This window comes from Rana temporaria, chromosome 4 (assembly GCF_905171775.1).
Source record: "Rana temporaria chromosome 4, aRanTem1.1, whole genome shotgun sequence".
Classification (NCBI taxonomy): domain Eukaryota; kingdom Metazoa; phylum Chordata; class Amphibia; order Anura; family Ranidae; genus Rana; species Rana temporaria.
Window position 1 is genome coordinate 152,141,563 of NC_053492.1, and position 24,574 is coordinate 152,166,136.

Below are 24,574 nucleotides of genomic sequence, written 5' to 3' on the forward strand. Positions count from 1 at the left end.
CTATTTTTTTCCCATAACCCTTTATAGATACAGACTTTAAAATAAGATAAAAAAAATTGTGGTATCGTATACAAGGAATTTAAGTAATTTCCTCCCCAAAGAGGAAGTTGCCATATGTGGACTCTTATGATAGATAGATATATAAATATATTAATAAGCGATTTCCTCATACTTGTTTTGCTCTTCCTCCAAACATTTTAAGGAACATTTCAGCTAAAGCACTGCCGCTTGTGGAATACTTTCCAAGGAACCACACAGTTTAGGAGGTTCTATTTCAGCATTTCTTTTAAGAACTTCTTTAGGTATTTTTTTAATGTATCATTGACCAAAAAAAATGTTTTTTAATTTTTAAACAGGTCTTTCTAGTGAACGATAGAAGACAGAGCATTACTTCCACAAGAGGGCACAAGTAAGTCTGTAATTTATTAAAAGCATTACTGCGAAACTGCTTCTATATAATACTGTTCTTGTAATGCAGTTTTTCAATTAATAATGTTTACCTGCTGATTTTTTTTTTTTTTTCCTTCATCACTGCATCTTTTATTATTATGTTATATTTATGCAATTTACGTTAGATGGTCATTTTAGCATTTTTGTGACTCAAGTTAGAATCGTGTTTTCAAAGCATGTTGCTCCAGCTACTGAGAGTTACATTTTGGGAGTTCTGATTTTTATTTCCACCTACTTGCAAAGTCATTACAGGGGCTCTTACCCTCGTTTTGCATGTAGAGAATTTAGTTTTGGATGACTTCATAATGACCATAAAGAGGACAATGCTAATCTCCCTACTGCTGCTTACAAAGAGAAATGATGAAGTGAGGGATTCAACTCCTAAAATCTGCATAAAATAAAGTATTTACTTTGTGTATACTGATCTATTGCAACCATGGTATATTATTCCAATGTTTACTTTTTTGTCATACTGGAGGTGCAGTATTGTTCCTCGTAGTTTGCAGATAAAATGGGCAATTTAATTACTTATTAGTCACAAGATATTATACTGTGTATCTTATAAAAGCATAACAGGTACAAAATATGTGCACAATTTTAACAGGTCACTCCTGCAATTAAATGCTATTTTGTTTGAAGAAAAACTTCCTGAGAAAAAAATCCCAAGGGCTTACTTAGAGAGGCTATAATTAACAAATCTTAACTGCAACTAACATTTCATAGAAGCTATTTTCTCAAAATGATAGCTGTATGAGTTGGCATAGGAACTCAAGTACATTTTTTTTTTAAAACATAATGTAAAATTATTATTTTTAACCACTTCACCTCCTGAAGATTTCCTGACTAGGTAATTTTTTGCGATACAGCACTGCATTATTTTAACTGACAATTCGGCGGTCGTGCAACATTGTACCCAAATAACATTTTTGTCCTTTTTTTTTCAACAAATAAAGCTTTTTTTCGGTGGTATTTGATCACTTCTGCGGTTTTTATTTTTTGCGCCATAAACAAACAACCCTACAAATTTCTGCTATAAAACATATTCAAACATATAAAACTTTTTTTTCTAATGATACATGTTCCCTGGGGCAAGACCCGGGTTCTCAAACACGTTTTACGACAATAACTTGCATATTAGGCTTTAAAATTTGCGCTTTTGAATTCGAACGTTCGTTTTGAATTCGAAAGTCCCATAGACATCAATGGGGTTCTAAATGTTTACGCGAACGGTCGGTCCATTCGAAGGTTCTGGTGCGAACCGAACGGGGGGTGCTCGGCTCCACTGGCGTAGCGGGGGGGGGCAGGGGGGGCTGTAGCACCGGGCGAAAAATCGGGGGGGGCGAAATCCCGGCGTCCGTGTCACTTTTTTTATAATCAATACAAAGTCATATCAAAGTCACTAATGCGAGCGAGCACGCAGTGCAGTGGAGAGTCTTGCAGGTGAGTCTGTGTGTGAGGCAGCGAAACGCTTTGATGTCACCAACTAGCGTGACCACGTGACCCCGGAAGCTGGTGTGGAGGCGGAGGACGGAACGGTCTGTCCATGCTGGATCGTGTCAGATTCTATCCCCGCAGATACTGAGGATAGAGATCCAACTTTCTGCACCGACAGGATACCAAGCAGACTAAGCCGGCCCGATCCTCTAGCCAGAAAACTGTCCTGTGCTCAGAACGAGCGACATCATGGCGATGCAGTCATACTGAGACTGCCATTGGGACGTCTGCACTGAGATGCCAGTCCGTGACGTGCACATCCGACCTGCTTTCACCCCATCCCACTACATGGAGGGACCTGCTTCCTAAACAACAACCAATGAGGTGGTAACGTATTTACCCCCATTACATTGGGTATCGCAGGCTATTCATGTTGATTCAACAGTTGTTGCAGCAGGTATCCCTCTTTACCTATTGAACTAATGCTGGTTGGATGTTTCTTTGTGTCACGTTACCTTGAATCTTGATGGTGGACCTGAATACCATTTATACAGTGTAGGTGTGTAGGTCTGTGTAGGTCAGTGTAGGTGTCAGGGTCAGTGTAGGTGTGTAGGTCGGTGTCAGGGTCAGTGTAGGTGTCAGGGTCAGTGTAGGTGTCAGGGTCAGTGTAGGTCGGTGTCAGGGTCAGTGTAGGTGTCAGGGTCAGTGTAGGTGTGTAGGTCAGTGTAGGTGTCAGGGTCAGTGTAGGTGTGTAGGTCGGTGTCAGGGTCAGTGTAGGTGTCAGGGTCAGTGTAGGTGTGTAGGTCAGTGTAGGTGTCAGGGTCAGTGTAGGTCGGTGTCAGGGTCAGTGTAGGTATCAGGGTCAGTGTAGGTCAGTGTAGGTCGGTGTCAGGGTCAGTGTAGGTGTCAGGGTCAGTGTAGATGTGTAGGTCAGTGTAGGTGTGTAGGTCAGTGTAGGTGTCAGGGTCAGTGTAGGTGTCAGGGTCAGTGTAGATGTGTAGGTCAGTGTAGGTGTGTAGGTCAGTGTAGGTGTCAGGGTCAGTGTAGGTGTGTAGGTCGGTGTCAGTGTAGGTGTCAGGGTCAGTGTAGGTCGGTGTCAGGGTCAGTGTAGGTCGGTGTCAGGGTCAGTGTAGGTCGGTGTCAGGGTCAGGGTCAGTGTAGGTGTCAGGGTCAGTGTAGGTGTCAGGGTCAGTGTAGGTCGGTGTCAGGGTCAGTGTAGGTGTCAGGGTCAGTGTAGGTATCAGGGTCAGTGTAGGTCGGTGTCAGGGTCAGTGTAGGTGTCAGGGTCAGTGTAGATGTGTAGGTCAGTGTAGGTGTGTAGGTCAGTGTAGGTGTCAGGGTCAGTGTAGGTGTGTAGGTCGGTGTCGGGGTCAGTGTAGGTGTCGGGGGTCAGTGCCATTACCGGTTGAACTTTCACATATACACGATCAGCGGCTCTATAGCCTGCCAATTGTGTATATGTGCTGGCTGCGTGCCCCCCTACCCCCCTCCAGTACTGCCCCCGCCCCCCCTCCTGACCCCTCACCTTCAATCCCGGGATCCGCTGCCCCATCTGCGGCCCGGGACCGGCTCGGGAGGGTGTCAGGAGGTAAGATGGGAGGGAGACCAGCATCTTCCTCCTTGCTGATCTCCCTCCAGGCTGTGAATGCAGAAGTGATGTGTATTACATCCGCATTCACCTGTCAGTCATCTGGCTGCTATAGCCAGAGAGAAGAAGCAGATCTGTGCTTCTTCAGCTTCTTTTGGGGTCCCCAGGTGACATTAGGGGTCCTAGAGACCCCTAATGTCTCCATTAAGAGGACCTGTCAGTGTACCTGTGCTATTATATAGGGGTATTTCTATCCCCCTATGTAATAACAATGACATCAAGTGTAAAAAAAGAGTGAAAAACAAATAAATACATTTAAAAAAAGCTCCAAAATGTTTAAGTCCCCCACGTTTACGCACATATAAACGTGGATGTTTATATAAGGGGGGGGGGCGAAAAAAAAAATTCCGCCCCGGGCGCCCATAACTCTGGTTACGCCACTGCTCGGCTCATCCCTACTCTATACACTTTTTTGGGGACCAGTGCTAAAAATATGCACTGTCACTATACCAATGACACTGGCTGGGAAGGGGTTAACATCAGGGGGCGATCAAAGGGTTAATTGTGTGCCTAGCTGATGTTTCAGTGTAGTGTGGGAGGTTCTTTTACTAGTGAAAGGCATTAATCCATGTTCCTACTTTGCAGAAACACAGGGTCCATGTCTTATGTACTGACAGGATGGCAATCTGCCTTGTTTACATAGGCAGACTGCCATTCTGTCAGTGTGCGGAACAATCAGCGGGTGCTGTCAGACATCGGGTCCATGGGACCCACTGTGTAAAATTCCAGCGAGAGTATGCACTCTCTCCAGATTAGGAATGAGCCGAGCAACCCCCCCCCCCCTTCGGTTCGCACCAGAACCTTCGAACAGACCGATCGTTTGCGCAAACTTTAGAACCCTGTGAAGTCTATGGGATTCGAACGTTCTAAATCAAAAGTGCTAATTTTAAAGGCTAATATGCAAGTTATTGTCGTAAAACGGGTTGGAGGACCCGGGTCTTGCCCCAGGGAACATGTATCAATAGAAAAAGATGTTTTTTCGGGAGCAGTGATTTTTAATGATGCTTAAAGTGAAAAAAATAAATGTAAAAATTCCTTTAACCACTTCCATACCATGCACTTACGCACCTTCCCGCCCAAGCCAATTTTCAGCTTTCAGCACTGTCGCAATTTGAATGACAATTGCGCGGTCGTGCTACACTGTACCCAAATGAAATTTTTATCATTTTGTTCCCACAAATAGAGCTTTCTTTTGGTGGTATATGATCACCTCTGCGATTTTTTTTTATGCGCAACAACTAAAAAAATACCGAAATTTTTGAAAAAAATTATGTTTTTATTTGTTTTCTGTTATTTTTTTTGTAAATAAGTAAGTTTTCTTCTTCAATTATGGGCACCGATGAGGTGGCACTGGTGGGCACCGATGAGGTGGCACTGGTGGGCACTGATAGGCGGCGCTGGTATGCTGCACTAATGGGCACTTATAGGCGGCATTGATGGGCACTCATAGGCGGCACTTATGGGCACTCATAGGCGGCACTGATGGAAACTCATAGGCGGCACTGATGGGCACTCATAGGCGCACTGGGCACTCTTTGGCGGCACTGATGGGTGGCACTGATGGGCACTTTTGGGTGGCAAAGATGGGCACTGATAGGTGGGCACTGGGCATAGATGGGCACTAAGAGGTGGCACTGATGGACACTGGGTGGCACTGATGGAAACTGGGTGACACTGAGGGGTGGTACTGATGGCATTGCTGGGCACAGTCAGTGCCCATGTTGCCAGTCAGTGCCCATTTGTGGGCACTGATTGGCATCGATTGCATTAAAAAAAAATATATATATATATTTTTTTATATCTATTTGTGCTCTATTGAGCACTGGGGGGCACTCCCTGGTGGTCCAGTGTGGGGATCCGAGGGGGGGGCTGTGCTGATAAAACAATCAGCGTGAACCCCCCTCTGTCAGGAGAGCCGCCGATTGGCTCTCCTCTACTCGCGTCTGTCAGACGCGAGTGAGGAAGAGCCGGTCAACGGCTCTTCCTGTTTACATTGTGATCAGCCGTGATTGGACACGGCTGATCACGTGGTAAAGAGCCTCCGCCGGAGGCTCTTTACCGAGATCGGAGATGCAGGGTGTCAGACTGACACCCTGCATCACCGATCGCCGCGCTGCGTGCCCCCACGGGCGCGCACTGGCATGAAATCCTGCAGGACGTCAATAGACGTCCAGTCAGGATTTTACAACCACTTCCCGAACGTCAATTTCCTATTGACCGGGCGGGAAGTTAAAGGTTAAATATCGTACCTGCTGGGTGTCTATAGTATACCTGTGAAGTGGCACGTGTTTAGAACTGTCCCTGCACAAAATGAAATTACTAAAGGAAAAAAGTAATTTAAAACTGCTTGCGGCTTTAATGTAATGTCTGGTCCCTGCAATATAGATGAAAATCATTGAGGAAAAATAGCATGGGTTTCCCCCCCTCCCCCCAGGTCATGACCAGCCCCTTTGGCCCTATATACTTTGAACAGCAGTAGACAGGTGGTGCAAACAAGACAGGGACTGTAGGTTTGTTGTTAAGTAGAATCTGTTTGTAATTTTGAACTGGTACTTTTTTAAAGTGTAGCTCCAGCCAAAAAAATCTATTTTTAAGCTTTTTGGAAAACATAGAGAAGGGTTATGACCCCTGTAACATTTGTTTTGCTGTCTGTGTGCATTTGTTCAGAAGATTGAAATTCACTTTCTGTCCCAATGACTAATTTTTTTTTGAAAATGTGTTTTTTTAGTGAAACAAGGATTGGTGATAAAGCATCAGTGGACAGGAGACACCTCTTATGCCGCGTACACACGATCATTTTTCGGGTTGTAAAAAACGTATTTTTTTTAAAAATGTCATTTAAAATGATCGTGTGTGTGCTTCAGAGCATTTTTCGGGTTCTGAAAAACGACAAAAATGTTTTCGAACATGTTGTATTTTTTAACAACGTTTTAAACAATGTCGTTTTTCGGGTTGTAAAAAATGATCGTGTGTGGGCTTTAACGAAGTGAAAAACCCGCGCATGCTCAGAAGCAAGTTATGAGACGGGAGCGCTCGGGAGCGCTCGTTCTGCTAAAACTACCATTCGTAATGGAGTAAGCACATTCATCACGCTGTACTAGACAGAAAAGCGCGGATCGTCTTTTTCAAACACAAAATCAGCAAAAGCAGCCCCAAGGGTGGCGTCATCCGCATGGAACTTCCCCTTTATAGTGTTGTTGTACGTGTTGTATGTCACCGTGCTTTGCTAGAGCATTTTTTTTCACTATCGTGTGTAGGCAACGCCGTTTTAATGATGAAGTTGAAAAAAACGTTGTTTTTTCTAGAGGCTGAAAAACGTTGTTTTTTACAACCCGAAAAATGAAAAATTGTGTGTACGCGGCATTACAGAAGAGAATTTCCCTTCCTAGGGGTAGATTTCCTCTCACTTCCTGTTGTCTCCTTCCGTTTGCAAGTAGGAGTCGTTTGTAAGTTGGATGTTTGAAAGAAGGGGCCTGCCGTATATACTCTGCAGAAATTTGGGCCCTAGGTGTTGGTGTTGCCACAACACTGTAAGCCCTCACAGTTGGTCTTGGTGGGTGCTGGAACGCCCTGCTGTGAACTATTATATCAAGAATTGTAATTACATGCCATTGTTGAACAGCGGTAGAAAAATTGGGCCTTTGGTGCTGGCGCTGGTGCCACAACACTGTAAGTCCTAACAGTTACTCTTGGTGGGCGCAGGAATGGGCCCTGCTGTGAAATATTAGATCTAGAATTGTAATTGCATGCTCCTGTTGAACAGGGGCAGACAAATTGGGCCTTAGGCACTGGTTCCACAACACAGCAACCCCTCACAGATACTCTAGTTGGAGCGCACTAATGAGCCCTGCTGCAAAGTATTGCATCAAAAATTTTAATTACACACCCCTGTTAAACAGGGGCAGAAAAATTGGGCCTTAGTACCCTGAGCCTCGGTGAGAGAGGTTGAGGAGGATGAGGACGGCTTGGTCAACCACTGAACCAAGTGTTCGGCATGTTGTGGCTCAACACGGCCAGCTGCCTAAAAAAAGGACGAGTGTGTCCCACGGCCACGTGCTGATGAGGATGCACCGTGTCCACGACCAGCAGCACTGTTGCCTGTAGACGCAGAGCCTACTTGCCCTCTTTTATCGGCTCGTGACTCTCTGCCTCTCCTTGTTGTTTTTCCAGACATACTAATGGCCTGCAGGGAGATGTAGCTGCACAAATACTGACAATACTTGCTGATCAGTCACTGCCTGTGATATTAATAAGACAACAACAGCAATTGTATTCACGTGGCTTTAGGTGCACACTGTGCAGAGGACACAGTACACCAAGTGAAAATACTTGCAGATCCCTGCCTGTGGTATTAATATGAAAACACCAGCAAATGTATTAACATAGCTTTAGGTGCACACTGTGCAGAGGACACAGTACACCAAGTGAAAATACTTGCTGATCAGCCACTGCCTGTGGTATTAATATGAGAACAACAGCAATTGTATTCACATGGCTTTAGGTGCACACTGTGCAGAGGACACAGTACACCAAGTGAAAATATTGCAGCTAGCACAATCATCTGCCTGCCTGTCAGTATATTAGGAAGAGCGGGTCTATCTAAACTCAATACAGTTTATAAATATATATACAACACCTGGGATGCATATATATCCTCTACACACTGTGGTCCAGATTCACATAGGAGTTACGATGGCGTATCTCCAGATACGCCGTCGTAACTCTGAGTGCGGCCCGTCGCAACTCGGCGCCTGATTCATAGAATCAGATACACCTCACAGTTGCCTAGATACGAGCGGCGTAAGTCTCCTACGCCGTTGTATCTTAGGGTGCATATTTACGCTGGCCGCTAGGTGGCGCTTCCGTATATTTCCGCGTCAAATATGCTAATTAGCTAGATACGCCGATTCCCGAACGTACGTGCGCCCTGCGTATCAAGATACGTCGTTTACGTAAGACATACGCCGGCGTAAAGTTACCCCTCATAAAGCAGGGGTAAGTCATGTTAGGTATGTATGTCGGAAATGTACGAACAGCGTCGTATTTTACGTCGTTTGCGTAAGTCGTCCGTGAATGGGGCTGTGCGTAGGTTACGTTCACATCGACTAAGCATTGAGCGGGCGTAATTTAATTTGAAAATTCTACGTGATACTGAGCATGCGCGCGCATGTGCCGTTCGTTCGAAACGTCATTTACGTGGGGTCATGATTAGTTTGCATAAAACACGCCGACCTCTTCCGCATTTGATTTAGGCGCACTTACACCGGCACATTTACGCTACGCCGCTGTAACTTTAGACGCAAGTGCTTTGTGAATACTGCACTTGCCTCTCTAAGTTGCGGCGGCGTAGCGTAAATACGATACGCTACGCCCGCTTACATTTACGCCACCCTACGTGAATCTGGCCCTGTAACTCTAAGGCCGCGTACACACGACCGGTTCATCCGATGAGAATGGTTCGATGGACCGTTTTCATCGGTTCACCGCTGAAATGGCCTGATGGTCTGATGTGTGTACACACCATCAGTTCAAAATCCGATCGGGTCAGAACGCGGTGACGTAAAACACACAACGTGCTGAAAAAAACGAAGTTCAATGCTTCCAAGCATGCGTCAACTTGATTCTGAGCATGCGCGGGTTTTGAACCGATGCTTTTGTGTACTAACCATCGGTTTGGACCGATCGGTCAGCGGTCCATCGGTTCGATTTTAAAGCAAGTTTTAAAATTTTGGTCCGAAGGACCAAAGACCGATGGGCCGTACACACGGTCGGTTTGGACCGATGAAACTGAACTTCGGTCCATTCTCATCGGTTTTGACCGACCGTGTGTACGCGGCCTAACTGACTAGCCTGCCTGCTCTATTTAACTCAAAAAAATGACACTCTCTCTCTCTGTCTCTCTCTTACCCACCGCAACACACTACACAAGGCCGACTTCCAGGTGGCCTTTTATAGTGTGGGGCGTATACTAAACCCCCTGAGCCATAATTGGCCAAAGCCACCCTGGCTTTGGCCAATTATGGCTCTCTGCTTTTTGCGCGCTGTGATTGGCCAAAGCATGCGGGTCATAGTGCTTGGCCAATCATCAGCCAGCAATGCTCTGCGATTGCCGCAGTGAATTATGGCCCGAGACACGCCACTCGAATTTGGCGTGAATGGCCCATAACGTTTGTAATTCGACGAACGATCGAACATCATCGACACAAAGCTCATCCCTACTATTGAGATTTACAAATGCAGTGATTTAGAAATTGGATGAAAGGCTTAGCACCGGGAAACACGTTTTGATAGATGAATAGTGCAAAATGAGGGACAAATGAGGATGAAAGAGGGACAGAGGGACTTTGTGCCAAATCAGGGACAGTCCCTCAAAATCCAAGACAGTTGGGAGCTATGTGAATGGGTTCAATTAAAAGTCAGCAGCTACATGCTTTGCCTTTCCTCAAAAAATTTAAAACCTAAAAATATCCTGAAAATTTGGAAAAAATAAATAAAATGTTTTCATGGTTTGTTATAAAAATGTAAAAACACTGATATGCGCTGATGAGGCTGCACTGATGGGCACTGATAGTCTGCACTGATGGGCACTGATAAGGCTGCACTGATGGGCCGCAATGATTGGCACTGATAGATGGCACTGATGACCACTGGTAGGTGGCACTGGTAGGCGACACTGATGAGGAGACACTGATGGGCACTGATTGGCAGCACTGGTGGGTACTGTTGGGACTGCACTGATAATCAGTGCCCTTATTATCACTGTACATGTCCCTTTTACACAAGCTGGTTATTGGCTCTCTTCTCCTCTCCTCAAGCTGTCAGCATGAGGGAAGGTGTGTCGATAACTGGCTTCTGTTTACATCCATGATCAGCTGTGATTGGACACAGCTGATCATGTGATAAAGAGTCGCTGATTGACTCTTTACCTTAATCTGTGATCAGCAGTGACGGCAGAGCGCGCCGCCTGCATTCCGCATGTGACAGCATCCCAGAATTAGCCGGCTGCGCTATAGCCATCATTCGGCTATAGCATGCTCGGCAAGTTGTTAAACATGTACAGTATATGAACAAATACCGCAGTAACCACCAATAGGTGTTATTCCACGGACAAAAATTACCTAAATGGTAATTCATTGGGCACACATGTTATGATATAAAATCATACAATTTTGTTAACTATCTTTAAAATAATTATACAAAAATACATACAAGCTGAAAAAGGGAGTCGACTTATCAGCACTGCCAAAAATCAGGTTCAACCCCCTGATATGTTGCATTGTTTTGCAATCGCTTATGTGACGAAATTCTATCAAGGCTCCCTCCCCATATTGTTGCTTTCATGTGTTTCATGCAATATACAGCTTCTTCAGGACAAAACGGTGGTGGGATCATATAATGTTAGGTATACCGACCATGTACAAAGTGTCTCAGGCGGACATGGGTTGCAGAAACCACATCGTGGACCAACACATAAAGGTGGACCACAGACAGGAGTGTTTAAAACTAGGAGGGATGGTAGAGGTAACCCCATATGGCCTTAATGTTGAGCACCTCAAGACGCACCTTATATTCCCCAGAGGTCAGCTATTAGGACCATTTCCAGTGATGCCAAGGCTCTATACAGCATAGCCCAATATAGGAGCATAGCCCAACAATTAAACATAAAAAATTTAGCTGGGTTCCCCTATATATCCTCAATGGCTGGAATAGCCTGTGCCTCTGGCCTAGTAAGTGCATCTGTCTGTTCACAATGGCACCATTACATTATATGATTCCACCACCATCTTGTCCTGAAAAGTGGTATATTCTGTGAAACGTGTTGACGTAACAAAGCAAAGAGAAGACCTTGAAAAAATGTCCTGACATAAGTGATTGCAAAACCATGTAGCATATAAGTTGTAGTTGTCTGACCCAGATTTTGGGCAGTGCTGGCAGGTGGACAGTCTTAAGTAAACTTACCTATAGCTTTTAGGCTGCAACTACGGCTGTTCAGTTCGAGCCTATTACTGCTGGATAACAAAAAAAAAACTGGTGTTACAAACTACATGAGCTACAGTGTTCATGCTGTAAAGAGAAGCATGCTAACAGGAGGATAGTGCAGAGTGACAGAGAGTTGAGTTTATCAGCCTGCCGCTTCCCCCCTCGCCCCTCCTCTCTATTTGCCAATTCAGTAGTAAGAAAATTCCAGTAAAACCCCTGCTTGTAGCCACCTCGCTCTCCCCTACCAGCCCCAAGAGATCCTGTACTTCCCCAGCCACTTGCTTGCATGAGGAGATGATGTGGGAGGCTGAGAAGAGCACAGAGGCAGAAGTTTACTCCTGAGCCCAATGTCAGCTTTCCTCTAAACCCATTTGCTGTGAATTGTCTCCTCCTCAGCCTGCTGTCTAAAGCCGGTCATACATTATGCAATTTTTTTACCTTCTTACCCCCAAGGTGGGTTGAGGGAAAGAAATTTGCTTGATTTCCCCATCAACACAGTCAGGTGTATTCTAACAGCGAGAGGTTTCCTTGCCGTCAGAATACAATGATTATTGCTGCCAGCTATAGTCGCGGGCAGTGGTGGTAAGAAAAATACCCAACATACTGGTTGTTCTGAAGTCGATCAATAGATCGATTTTAGTACAACCAGCCAGGCCATAGAGTAATTGAAATTTGGCTGTTCCTGCTGAACCGGACAAATTTTGAGCCGTCTGTGAAGTCCTGACAGGTTACACAGTATAGTATAGTATAATATAGGGCTGAAACGGCAGCAGAGAAGCTTGGACAGTATGTCATCCTTTCATTCAGAATATCCTGCAGTGTGAGCAGAGAAAAGGGCAGGTCCTGTGTGGGGAGACAGCTTCCTATCAATATTCAGGGTAGCTGGTGGTGTCCCCCTGCTATATCACCCAGCCACCCTCCTGCAATGTCAGCCTACCCCCTACTATCACCCAACACTTCTCTGCTGCCCCTCTTCTCTCACCACACACGGATCCTGCACCCCCTGTCAGCACTGACTGCATTAGATCCCCACTTGTTTTTAAATCCACCAAGAGTCCAGACCTTCTTCTTTCAGCATGCAATGGGCCAGCAGCCACTGTGTCCGCACCCCATTTTCTCATAACCCACCGTGCCTGCACTGTCAAGACAGAACCGTACCTGCAGCTTCTCTCACTACTCACCACACCTACACCCCATTCTCTAAGCACCTGCTGTACCTGTAGTCTCCTTCCTCTCACCACTTATTGTGCCTGTATATCCCCTTCTATCATCATACTACATTCCTGCTTTCCACTTTCCTCGCCACCATGTACACCTGCATCCTGGATTCTTTTACAATCATCTTTGCTTATAAGAAAAAAGTGAAATTCAGCAATTCAGCGCCAAACAAAATACAAAACTTAAAATTACAAAAAGCTGCTCCTCATATACAATACTGATTGCAATCGTTGAAAAGATAGGTAGAGGGCGCTAGACCACAAGTGATAAACTAATAAATTGGATATAACCGTGATCATATATATATATAATAACAATAGAGTGAACTAATACACAATTATTATATTAAATAGTGTCTCTGTGTCATAGGTAGACTCTATGACATGAAGTCCCAACCCAATATAAAGTGGATAATAAGTAGGTAATTGAATCTTCTTTTTTGCTGTGATCTTGCTTAAGTGAAAATAAAGTGCCACCACCACACTTGAATCTTTTTTACACCCAAAATGTGCTGGTAAACGCATCCATTTTCTTCAGCACATTTTTGGTGTAAAGAAGATTCAAGTGTGGTGGTGGCACTTTATTTTCACTTAAGCAAGATCACAGCAAAAAAGAAGATTCAATTACCTACCTATTATCCACTTTATATTGGGACTTCACGTCATAGAGTCTACCTATGACACAGAGACACTATTTAATATAATAATTGTGTATTAGTTCACTCTATTGTTATTATATATATATGATCACGGTTATATCCAATTTATTAGTCTTTGCTTATACCCCTATTCTCTCACTACCCACCACACCTTCACTTTGTCTTCCAGCACTGCATCTGTGCATGCTTCCAGCTCACCTGAGGGGTACCCCTATATAACCATCGTGCCTGTGCACACCCCTACAGTTTTCACCAGTGCACATGTACAACTACCTACCAACTCTCACCCAGTACCTTCATGCACACTCCATTCCCTCCACCCCACTCCTGACAGCACCCCCACCACTAGCTCCCAACACCATCCTATCCATGTAAACTACCCCAACCCTCAACACCACACCTGCACACCTTACATTTTCCCTACACGCCTATCCCCCCTTGCTCTCACTACGGTGCCTGAACCCTCCTCTGACAACTGCACCCCTGTATTTTTCTCACTGTCCCCCCTCCATGCCTGTTCTCCCTCCATGGCGCCGTGCCCCCTCATCTAAACTGCATCTCTACTCTCTAACTATTCCTGCTCTCAACTCCCCACCCCACTGCACCTTTATGTTTGCTCTCACTGGTGCTCTTCCAGTACCACCTTCATCTCATAGCACCTTCATCTCATCACAAAGCACCAAAACATTGTCTGCACATACACCCCTCAATATAACAGCTGTATGCCACTCTTCTCAACTGCACCAGTACTCCCTCTCTTACCAAGCCTGTGAATGAATGAATGAAAAACTTATAAAGCGCGGCGCATGCGAACTGAATCGCTTCTGGGCGCTAGTTGTTCGTGTCTCATGACATCAAAAGAGCAGAGTTTTGATCCGTCTTCTGAAAGTCAGGTGGTTTTCCTCCAACCGAATGCTGGTTGGTAAAGCGTTCCATAGTCTAGGACCCTGAAAAGCAAACCTTCTTTCTCCTTTGGACTTGTATTTGGTTTTTGGTACCCTGACCAGATTTTGGTCGGTGGATCGCAGAACGCGATTCGAATTGTGAGGTTCTATCTTGTCGCAAAGATATTGCGGAGCCTTCCCATGGATGCACTTATGTGTCAGGCAGAGTGCTTTAAATGCAATTCTGTCTTTTACTAGCAGCCAGTGAAGGGTTCTCAACGAAGGTGAGATTGATTCCCATTTTTTTTTCCCAGTCACCAGTCTGGCGGCCGTATTCTGAACGACTTGCAGACGGGAGATTTGGTACTTTGGGAGTCCGAGGTACAGGGCGTTAGCATAGTCCAGTCTGGAATTCACGATTGTTCCCACCACGACTGCTACGTCTTCTTTGGGGATAAATGGAATAAGTCTGCGTAGTAGGCGCAACAGATGGTGCGCTCCGCTGACTACTGACCCTATTTGTGCGTCCATTGTCATGAAGGTGTCGAAGATGACCCCGAGACTTTTGACTTTGGAGCTAGGGGTGATGATTTGGCCCAGAATGGGCGGGGGTGTCCAGGTTGTTGCCAGTTGACTCTTTCGGCTGGCGTGAAACATAAGGAGTTCTGTTTTTGAACTGTTGAGTTTAAGATAACTCTTTGTCATCCAGTTTTCTATCAAAGAGAGACATTTCTCTAAACTGGGATGATGATCCTTTTTGTTGCAGATGCGAAAATACAGTTGCGTATCGTCTGCATAAGAGTGATAGAGTAGTTCTTGGCTACTGATAATATCAAAGAGAGGGCGAAGATAGATGTTGAAAAGCACCGGTGACAGGGGGGATCCTTGGGGGACTCCACATGACACCGTGCGCTTTTCCGACGTGAAAGAACCCAATTTAACTGTTTGTGATCGGTTTTCAAGAAAGGAAGAAAACCATGGTAAATCACCTTCTGCGACTTCTGCTACCTTGGCTAGTCGCATCAGTAACAGTTTGTGGTCTACCGTGTCAAAGGCTGCGCTTAGGTCCAGCAGAACCAGGAGACAAGATTCTCCTTCGTCTGCGGCCTCGAGGGCATCGTCCCATATTTTGAGTAAGGCCGTTTCTGTCCCGTGTCCGGGACGGAAGCCTGATTGTAATGGATCCAGTAGATTGTGGGTATCTAGATGCTGTTGCAGCTGTTGTACCACTACTTTCTCCATTATCTTGGAGAGAACATTTAGGCCTGTTATGGTACGGCGGTGAGTTGGGTCCTTGGGATCCAGGTTAGGTTTTTTCAAGATGGGCTGGATTGTGCCCTCTTTCAACAGGGATGGCACTGTGCCTTCCTTAAATGACTGGTTTATAAGCTGTGTGATGGGTGGTGCCAGGATGTCGGCACATTCCTTCAGCAGTTTGGTGGGAATGATATCATTGGGCGATGTGCTGTTCCGCAAAGCACCAATGATATTTTTTGTGGTATCGATGGAGATCGGTTCCAGAGTGAACTTTGTTGATTGTAGAGCGTTTCTGTGGGTGTTTTGTGGTTGATTGACGGTGGGGTTGAGGGGGGTATTGTTTTGCAAGATGCTTTCCCGGATTCTTTCAATTTTGTTGATGAAGAAATCCGATAGTTCATTACAGAACTCTTGGGTGTCTGAGTTGGGGACTTCAAGACATCCTGGATTCATGGTCTGGGTGACCATCTTGAAGAGTTCGCGGGGGCGGTTTAGGGCGCTGTTAATCGCCATAGAAAAATGATGTTTCTTGGCTTTGAAGATTTCTTTATGATATCGTGTTGTTATTGCCTTGTAGATGATGAGGTTATCCTCTGCAGGGCTTCTTTTCCAGGCGGCTTCCGCCCTTCTGCGCTCTTGCTTCAGAAGCGACAGCTGGTTGTTGAACCAGCCAGACTTTCTTTTTCGGATGCAGGCTTTGCGTTTCGGTGCTAATAAATCGGCTGACTGTAGCAGGGCTGCGTTTATGGCATCCAGTGTATCTGCGGCTGTTTGATGTGGATGGATTGTTTTGATTCTGTTTCCCAAGGTAGATTTAAAGAGTTCCGAATGGAGCTTCTTCTGAGATCTAGCCCAGTGTATTGTCACCGGCTTGGGTGCTTTTATCACTGGGGGAATTTTGGAGATTATGAAATTGATTGCATGGTGGTCTGTCCATGGCAATGGTTCATTTTCTAAAATGCTTATTTTCAGATTTTGTCTGAAAATTAGGTCGAGTGTTTGACCTGAAGCATGTGTTGGCCCGCATATAAGTTGCTGTAGCCCTAATCCCTCCAGGTGATCGATGCAGGCGTCCGCAATGGGATCCTGTGCGGAGTTGGCCCACAGATTGAAGTCCCCGAGCAGCAAAAGGTGTTTGCTGTTAAGGGTATAAGTGGATATAAACTCTGTTAAAGATGGCAAAAACTGTGATTTTGGCCCAGGTGGCCTATAGCAGAGGAGAATGTGAACAGTCTCCTGGGGGGAAGTTTGAAGTTGAAGAGTAAGGGTTTCCATGAATGGAAGAGGATTTTGAAGGGCTGGCTTAGTGATTGTAATGTGATTCTTGTGGATCACCGCCAGGCCTCCTCCTCTTTGCCCTATTCTGTTTTCCGTTATAATGCGATAGTTTTCTGGCACCAATTCTCCGAGAATGGTGTTGCAGTCGTCTGAGAGCCAGCTTTCTGTAATAAAGAGGCAGTCTAGATCGTTTTGTAGTAAGAAATCGTGGATTTCTAATCGGTGTTTTACTGCCGATCTTGTGTTGATCAAAGCACATGATATGTGCTTGAGCTGGGTTAAATAGTTTACATTTTTGATGGTCGATCGTCGATCGAATCTCAAAAATTGCTCTATTTTTAAGGCCTTTTTGGTGACGGCTGGTAATGCTGTTGCGAATTGTCTCAGACCCCGAATAGAGTCCGCAGAGTATCGCAGATTAGCCATTGTCGCCAGTCACATTGTCGTCAGTCTTTCCTAATTGCGGCGGCCGTGAATGAGGCCTGGTCTGGCGCGGATGCGAGAAGAGCCGCGAGACGCCGGACGTGATGGGTGGAAGACTGTCCAAGTGAGCCGTCACTCGTTGAGTCTTCTCTCCCCGATTGGTCCAGAGGAAGGCGAAAAACCCCAGGCGTGCTGTGCCAATCTGCAGCGATCGGGGTAAAAAATTCCTTCCTGACCCCTTAACGGCGATCGGTGCAACCCTAGATCAATTGGCTAGGGGGGTGTGGGGGGGGGGTCTTAGTCCTGTTTTTTTGATCTGTGTCTGCAGCACCTGAAAGCTGGGAGGACCCTGCCTGGCTGCACTATCCCTGGGGAGAGCCGACTCGTTTGAGAGCGTCCTGCTCTCACTATCCCTGGGGTGAGCAGACTAAGATGAGAGCGTCTGCTGCACCGCTGAATCTATATAGCAAGAGTTCCAACTTTATTAGCTGCAAGCTTGTTCTGGATCAGTGATTGATCCATGCCTGTGCATGCCTTTCCCAATGTTAACACCATGCCCTCCTGCTGTTACCTTATTCCTGCTAGAAGAACACCTCCCTTTACACCCAATGCCCATAAACCTACCCCCCCTCCCCCCAATACGATCACAACCGCACCTGCAACCCCCCTTCCCTTCCCTAATGCCCAAACCACCCAAACCTTGCCTGTTCTGGAACAGGCACTAATTTGATATTACCTACTGTGAAACAACTCTGCTTGACTTTTATTAATTGATTATTTTAAAGTGGTTGTATAGTCTTTTTTTGTACTTTTACCTACAGATAAGCCTAGAATAAGGCTTACCTGTAGGTAAAAAAATATCTCCTAAACCTTTATGGTTTAGGAGATATTCCCCTTGCAATGAGCCGCTGACTGCAGCGGTGCATGCAGACGCCAGACCTTGCCGGAAAGAAGTCTCCCTCACGCATATGACATTGCGGCTCCAGCCACTTACAGCGCTGGAGCCGTGATACCTGGAAGACACGCCGAGACAACATGTCAGCTACTGTATCTCGGCGTGGACCAGCTAAGTTACCGATGCCTCGTTCTAAGGTAAGTATTTCATAATGAGCTAGTATGCGTACTAGCATATTAGCTCATTATGCCTTTTGCCTTACAGGTGACACAAAAAAAAACATTTCTGGGACTATACAACCGCTTTAAAGAGGAACTGCCTTTTTAATTCTGAATTATGTGGGGAAGACTTGTATTGTTTGTTAAGTTTTTAGTTACTGTGTCTATGTTCTTTGGTCAGACTTTGAGTCACTTTCTGCTTTAGCAACCACCAAAGCTCTTCCTCTATCTGTATACATTTCTGTGGAGAATCCTTAACCACTTGCTGCCCGCCCTATTTCAAAATGACGGCAGCAAAGTGGTTTCAATATCCTGAGTGGACGTCATATTGGGGGCGCGCATCGCGCCAATCGTTGTTGTGGGGTGTCAGTCTGACACCCCGCAACACCGATTTTGGTAAAGAGTCTCCGTCGGAAAAAAATTCTAACTGACTGCTTGTTTCAAAATCCTGTTGCCACACTGTGGCACCATTGAAATTGCTTAAAAAGGCATCCCAAATCCTAAGATGCTCTTTAATGCTTTTGGACAAACGGATATGCGCATGTGGATTACTCAACCCTCGAATGGACAAGGAAAATCTGCGGGAGAACACTCTGGCCATAGGAATGACTCTGGCTGCAAAGGCAAACAGCCCCAGGAGAGACTGGGCTTCTTTCAGAAGAACTTTCTTCCTAGACAGGGAAGAATCAATCAATAACCTCATCTTTTGTAATTTCTGATCAGGTAGCCTAAACTCCATGTTCACGGAATCTATCATTATGCCCAGGAATTCTATTGACGTGGCCGGAAAACAAGTCTTCTCGTGTGCCAGGGGCACACCAAAATCCTTGCAAATTTCACAGAACGCCTGCAAGGCCTCCAAGCATTCGTCAGTTCCCTTAGTCCCGATGAAAAGGTAATCATCCAAATAGTGGAGGGAAGCCCCATGGGGGAATTTCTTGGACAAGACCCAGTGTAGGAAGGTGGAGAAAACCTTGAAATAGAAACAGGATAGGGAGAACCCCATGGGCATGCACTTGTCAAAGAAATATTCGCCTTGGAAATGAAAACCTAGTGAATTAAACCCTTGCGGATGTACCGGGAGAAGGCGAAAAGCCGACTTGATATCCGCTTTCGCCATCAAGGAACCCTGTCCCATTTGTCGTAGCATGACCAGGGCTTCGTCAAAAGATGAGTAGCAAACTGGGGCAACAACATCCGCCACCTCGTCATTCAACAAGGATTTTGGAGGGTACGATAGATGGTGAATCATTCTGTAAGTACCAGCTTCCTTCTTAGGGACTATCCCTAGCGGGGACAAACGGAAATTAGAAAATGGGGGGACCGAGAAGGGGCCGGCAATCCTGCCATCTGCCAATTCCTTGGCAATTTTCTCTTGCACCACACTCTCATGCGTGCGAACCGAAAGTAAATTAGAAAACATTTTACAGCCTGACCCTTGGAAGGAAGGCACTAAAAACCCATCCCTGAAACCGTTAATTAAGAGAGCCGCCCTCCTGTGGTCTGGGTAAAGCTCTAACCACGGGCGCATTCTTATTAGGCTCACTGGTGTCGACTTGCGAAAACACCTACATGCTGGGTGTGTACCGTTGCAGTAAGAGCACTCATGTCTATACCTGCAATTCGCCAGATATTTGCACTGGCCTTCATTAAAGGCGAAGCAAAAACCTTTACGCAGGGTAGTCTGCGCCGGGTTGGATAACGGCCTAGCCGCGAACTGTGGTTTAGTGGTCAACATCAGGTTGAGCCACAAGCCCACATCCTTTGACCCCCAATGAAGTGAAGGGTGGACTGCCAGCTTCTGACGGAAGTTCTCATCGTACGTGAACCAAGCTGATCCGCCAAAATGACGAAAAGCTTCGTCTATTATGTCGACATGCTGGAAAAGACCGGAACATTTTTCCGGAAACCGTTCACCCATCACTGCAGCATAGATGCAAAATGCTTGCAGCCAGTTCTGAAATGTTTTTGGAATAGCCCTGCTCCTATCCTCCTCCGACCTGTCACCAGATTGCTTATCTGATTTAGCTAAGAATTCTTTGGAAGCGGGTAGTAGTGACAATAAATCCAGAAACTCACCCTTCCAGATCTTGTCTTTAACCGCTTTAGGCAGATGGAAACCTAGCGGGGACAGAACGCACGGAAGAGGTTCCTTAAATGAGGACTCGCCAACCGTTGCAGCTGACAACCTGAGAGGGACCGCGGGATAAACCAGGTTAGGATGGTTGACACCTTTAACTGACACCAATTTTTTGGTATCCTGACTGGCAGGCATACACCAATCCTGCCACACGGCACTAATGTCATCTGTACAATGCATCTCATAATTATCCATAACCTCTCTGTCAGGCTGCAAACCATAATCAGCACCAGACACCTGTGCACACTGATAACTTTTAGCTGTGTTACCCCGCAGCTGCGGGCTCTGCTCAGCACCAATATTCATTTGTGCCCCTGAGGATTCACCAATCACATATTGTATAGAATTACCTGCACCAGACACCTGTGCCCTCTGTGTAGATTCCCCAGCACCACTAGCATGTGCCCCTTTGAACTGATTTAAAACATTGGATAAGGAGTCCACTAACACAGCAAACTGTGACACTGCAGGTAACATACCTTTCCCATCTTCCATTGACTGCTCACTCGCCTCCACAGCTGATGGGGAAGAAGCGCTGCACCCCCTCTTCCGAGGTGCACCCTTTGCTACAGGCCTGCCAGCCTTCCTCGGACCTGCTGGCTGAGGGGAGGCAGCTGCACTCTTGCCTTTTTTCTTCCTCATAGGCTGCTTTCTAGTCCCGCTCCCGGAGGCAGCGGAGTCCGTCATTGGCAGTGAGGGAGTGGGCGCAGGGGAAGCTGGAACATTCTCCTCTTCCAAACACTGGCGCAGCCACTCCTCACCTCCCATGCCTTCTGCTTTCTCTAGCAGCCGGCATAAGAGTGCCTCACGGTCTCCTGTTGCACGCCGCTTCATGACAGAAGCCGTGCAGCGCTGCTCCTCTGACTGGAGCTGACTGAAAAGCCGCCGCGCTTGGTTCCTTATATAGCCTCCCAGCACGGGAGGCTCGGCGGTAATTCGACCAATCAGCGGCTCCTCCCGACGGCCAATCACGCGGCTGTTGCTGCCCGCGGATGGCTCGCAGACCTGCAAGACAAAAAACAGCAGGGAGACTGTCCTCTTCCTCCCTTTGAGCTCGCCCACATTGGTCCAGCTTATTGCTGTGACCTGTCATTCTGTAGTGCTAGTTACACTGTATTAACCCAAAAAACTAAAATAGTTGCCCTAAGTGTCAGAACTACTATAATCTCAGGAGCTAAAAAACTAAAACAGTGATAGCTGCACTCACTATATATCCACATACTGTACATATGGTTAACAAATATAAATAAAAATGTGTTGCGCCCCTGGGTGGAGCTACAGCAGTGACGTAGTCACGCCGCCAGGGTGCTGATTGTGCATGCTATTTTTTACCTTTTGTGAGTAGTTTTTTTCTCTTAATAAATGCTGGTATGTTATACTGCTACACTATGAGTCCTCCTTTGCATTTATCCCTTTCTGAGCTCCATCTGTGGACTGCCTTGGTTATTTTGGAAACTCCCATTTCAGCGGACTGATCTGACCGTGTGTACAGGCTAGCAGACAGGTTTTTCCAGCAGACAAGTTTTAAAGCATGCTTTAAAACTTGTCGGCTGGAAACCCGTCCGTCCGACATGTCCGCTGGTTAGTACACCTAACCAGCGGACAGATATCTCCCGCATGGGTCGAATGGATTCGACGCATGCGTGGAAGTATTTTACTTCCTGTTTGGTGATGTGGCGGCGTCACCACCACGTCACCGCGCTGTCTGTCCGCGGGGATTTCGGTTTGATGGTGTGTACAGCCATCAGACCGAAATCTCTGAGCGGACATGTCCGATGAAAACGGTCCGCGGACCGTTTTCATCGGACATGTTCGATGGTGTGTACGAGGCCTAAGAGTGCAGCCAGACCTCCGTCTTTGAGGTTTTACCTGTCGGTAAGGGGCTTGAGAGTGGACTATCTGCACTGCATAGATATTGATGGATTGCTTTACACTGTGCACTTTTTCTATATGAATTTTCCTTGGATATTAATGAATCTATTTTATTTGCATGAATCATGTTTGTATGTTTGTTTTAAACACTTAATCTGTTTTCATTTGATTGAAGTATTGATGCACTAGTACTTTATCTGGATAGCACAACACTGTATGAACTGTAATTATGTAGCATTTTCATGGTATTTGCATATTGAACAAAACTTCATTATAATTTATCCTATTTTAGATGGACATCGATGATGGCAACCAGAGCAATACCAATCATCCTTGCCCTCCTGAAGATGATTTCAAGCACCCGGTGTACATCTCCATTTATATCATAGTTTTTCTTGTTGGACTTCTGTTTAACGGAGCAGCTGTATATGTCTTTTACACGATCAGAAAAAAGAAAGGCACCTCTACTATCTGTTTACTAAATCTCGCCATAGCTGACTTAATATTCCTAATCTTCCTGCCTCTTAAAATAATCTACTATCTGAAGGGGGCAGTCTGGATATTTGGGGACTTCCTCTGCCGGGTTGTATCATTCTCCTTCTATTTCAGCATGTACTCCAGCATCTTCTTCTTGGCCTGCCTGAGTGTGTTTCGGTACATCTCAGTAGCATATCCTGGAACAGTTACTAAGAAAAAAATAACCATCACCTGTGCTTGCGTATGGGTTTTTACCTGTGCTAGCACTTCTCCCTTCCTGCTTTTAGGTACTGTTCACCGTGACGGATTAACAAGGTGCTTTGAGCCTGCTCTAGTACAGGCATGGAAAAGAATAATGTACATGAACTATTATGCTCTAATTGTTGGATTTATTCTTCCTTTGCTGATAATTGTAATTAGTAATGTGTTACTGATCAGACACATCAAGTCTTTGCCTATGGAGAAAAGAAGTATCAGAAAACAGGTCACTAGGATTATCTTAGTTCTGCTTGTTTGCTGTGTCTGTTTTCTCCCATACCACATCCAGAGAACTGTCCATCTCCATTATTTAGTCCACCACTCAGATGAATGCAGCTTACACAAGGTCCTCCAAACGACTGTTGTGGCATCGTTATGTTTAGCCGTACTGAACACCTGCCTGGATCCTCTGTTGTATGTGTTTATAGGACATGGTTACAAATCATGGCTACTTAGGCTTTGCAAGCGAAAAAATCCTCAGAATGTAAAACAACTCTCAACAGATTCTAGTGGTTTTAGTCAAGAAGATGCAGGCGAAGTTCAAATGAATGAATATTTGCAAGTTTCCAAAAGTGAAACCAACTAACAGTCCCACCATAACAGTATCTAAGTGAGACCCATGAAATAAAAACGAATAAATGTTCCATAGGCTGAAATGCTTGTCACTTCAAATTCATGACCCTCAAAATCATGCTATGAGGGTTCTCTGTTGCACACCCCTTTTTTTTTTGACAGAGAATATTTAACTTTGCAATACAATCAGTGTTCAATAATTGAATCCATGCATTCAGTGTATACAAAATGAGTACAATCAGTGGCAAAAGTCCAACACTTTGCAAACCACTAACCTACTCTTGTCCTCCATACCCTTTACATTATACATTTCTTACTAAGAATGGTAAGCATTGAGGATTGTGTTTATTTTAATAACAAAGCAACAAGCCCAGTGTGGACATTTCTTACTAGATATAAAAAACTCTTTAAACAAAATTGTCACTGTGAAAACATAGAAGAAAGTGACACAGGGTTTGTCCAAATGCAGAGTGTGGGGCTCCAGAATGTCAGTTCTGAGCAAAGTGTTTTTTTTTTTTATCTTTCTCCTGGTTTACTAATTTCCAAATCGGTGCTTGAGCTCGGAGAAGTGCTTTGGAAGGTAAGGAGTCACTAACCTAGTGTCCGGGTCTCAGAGGCGTATGTAGTGAAAATGGCACCTATGGCAAGCACTGAAACTGCGCCCCTGTCAAAACATTTGAAACCTTTCAGATAACCAGGGACAGAGAGGGACACAGTGCGACGAGGACAGAGAGGCACACTGGGGACCATTGGCAGCTGGTGCTGAAAGTTTTAGGGGGGGGGGGGGCAAACAAACTGAAAAAAAAAAACAATTGCAGCCACTGTGCCAATCAAACGCAGCCACTGTGCCATTAATGGCCAGTCATTGGCCGTCATGGGGGCACCTGACACCCCCCTTCCCAGGCCAAGTA

At 45.6% G+C, this 24,574-nt stretch overlaps 1 protein-coding gene across 1 annotated transcript; it reads left to right on the top strand.

Moving 5' to 3' along the window:
- LOC120936675 (cysteinyl leukotriene receptor 2-like) lies at positions 1-24,019 on the top strand. Its single transcript, XM_040349210.1, has 3 exons — positions 1-266; positions 357-409; positions 22,648-24,019. Exon 3 carries the CDS (start codon positions 22,648-22,650, stop codon positions 23,674-23,676), a length of 1,029 nt encoding a protein of 342 aa, XP_040205144.1. The 5' UTR covers positions 1-266; positions 357-409; the 3' UTR covers positions 23,677-24,019.
- Positions 24,020-24,574: the final 555 nt, after the last annotated feature.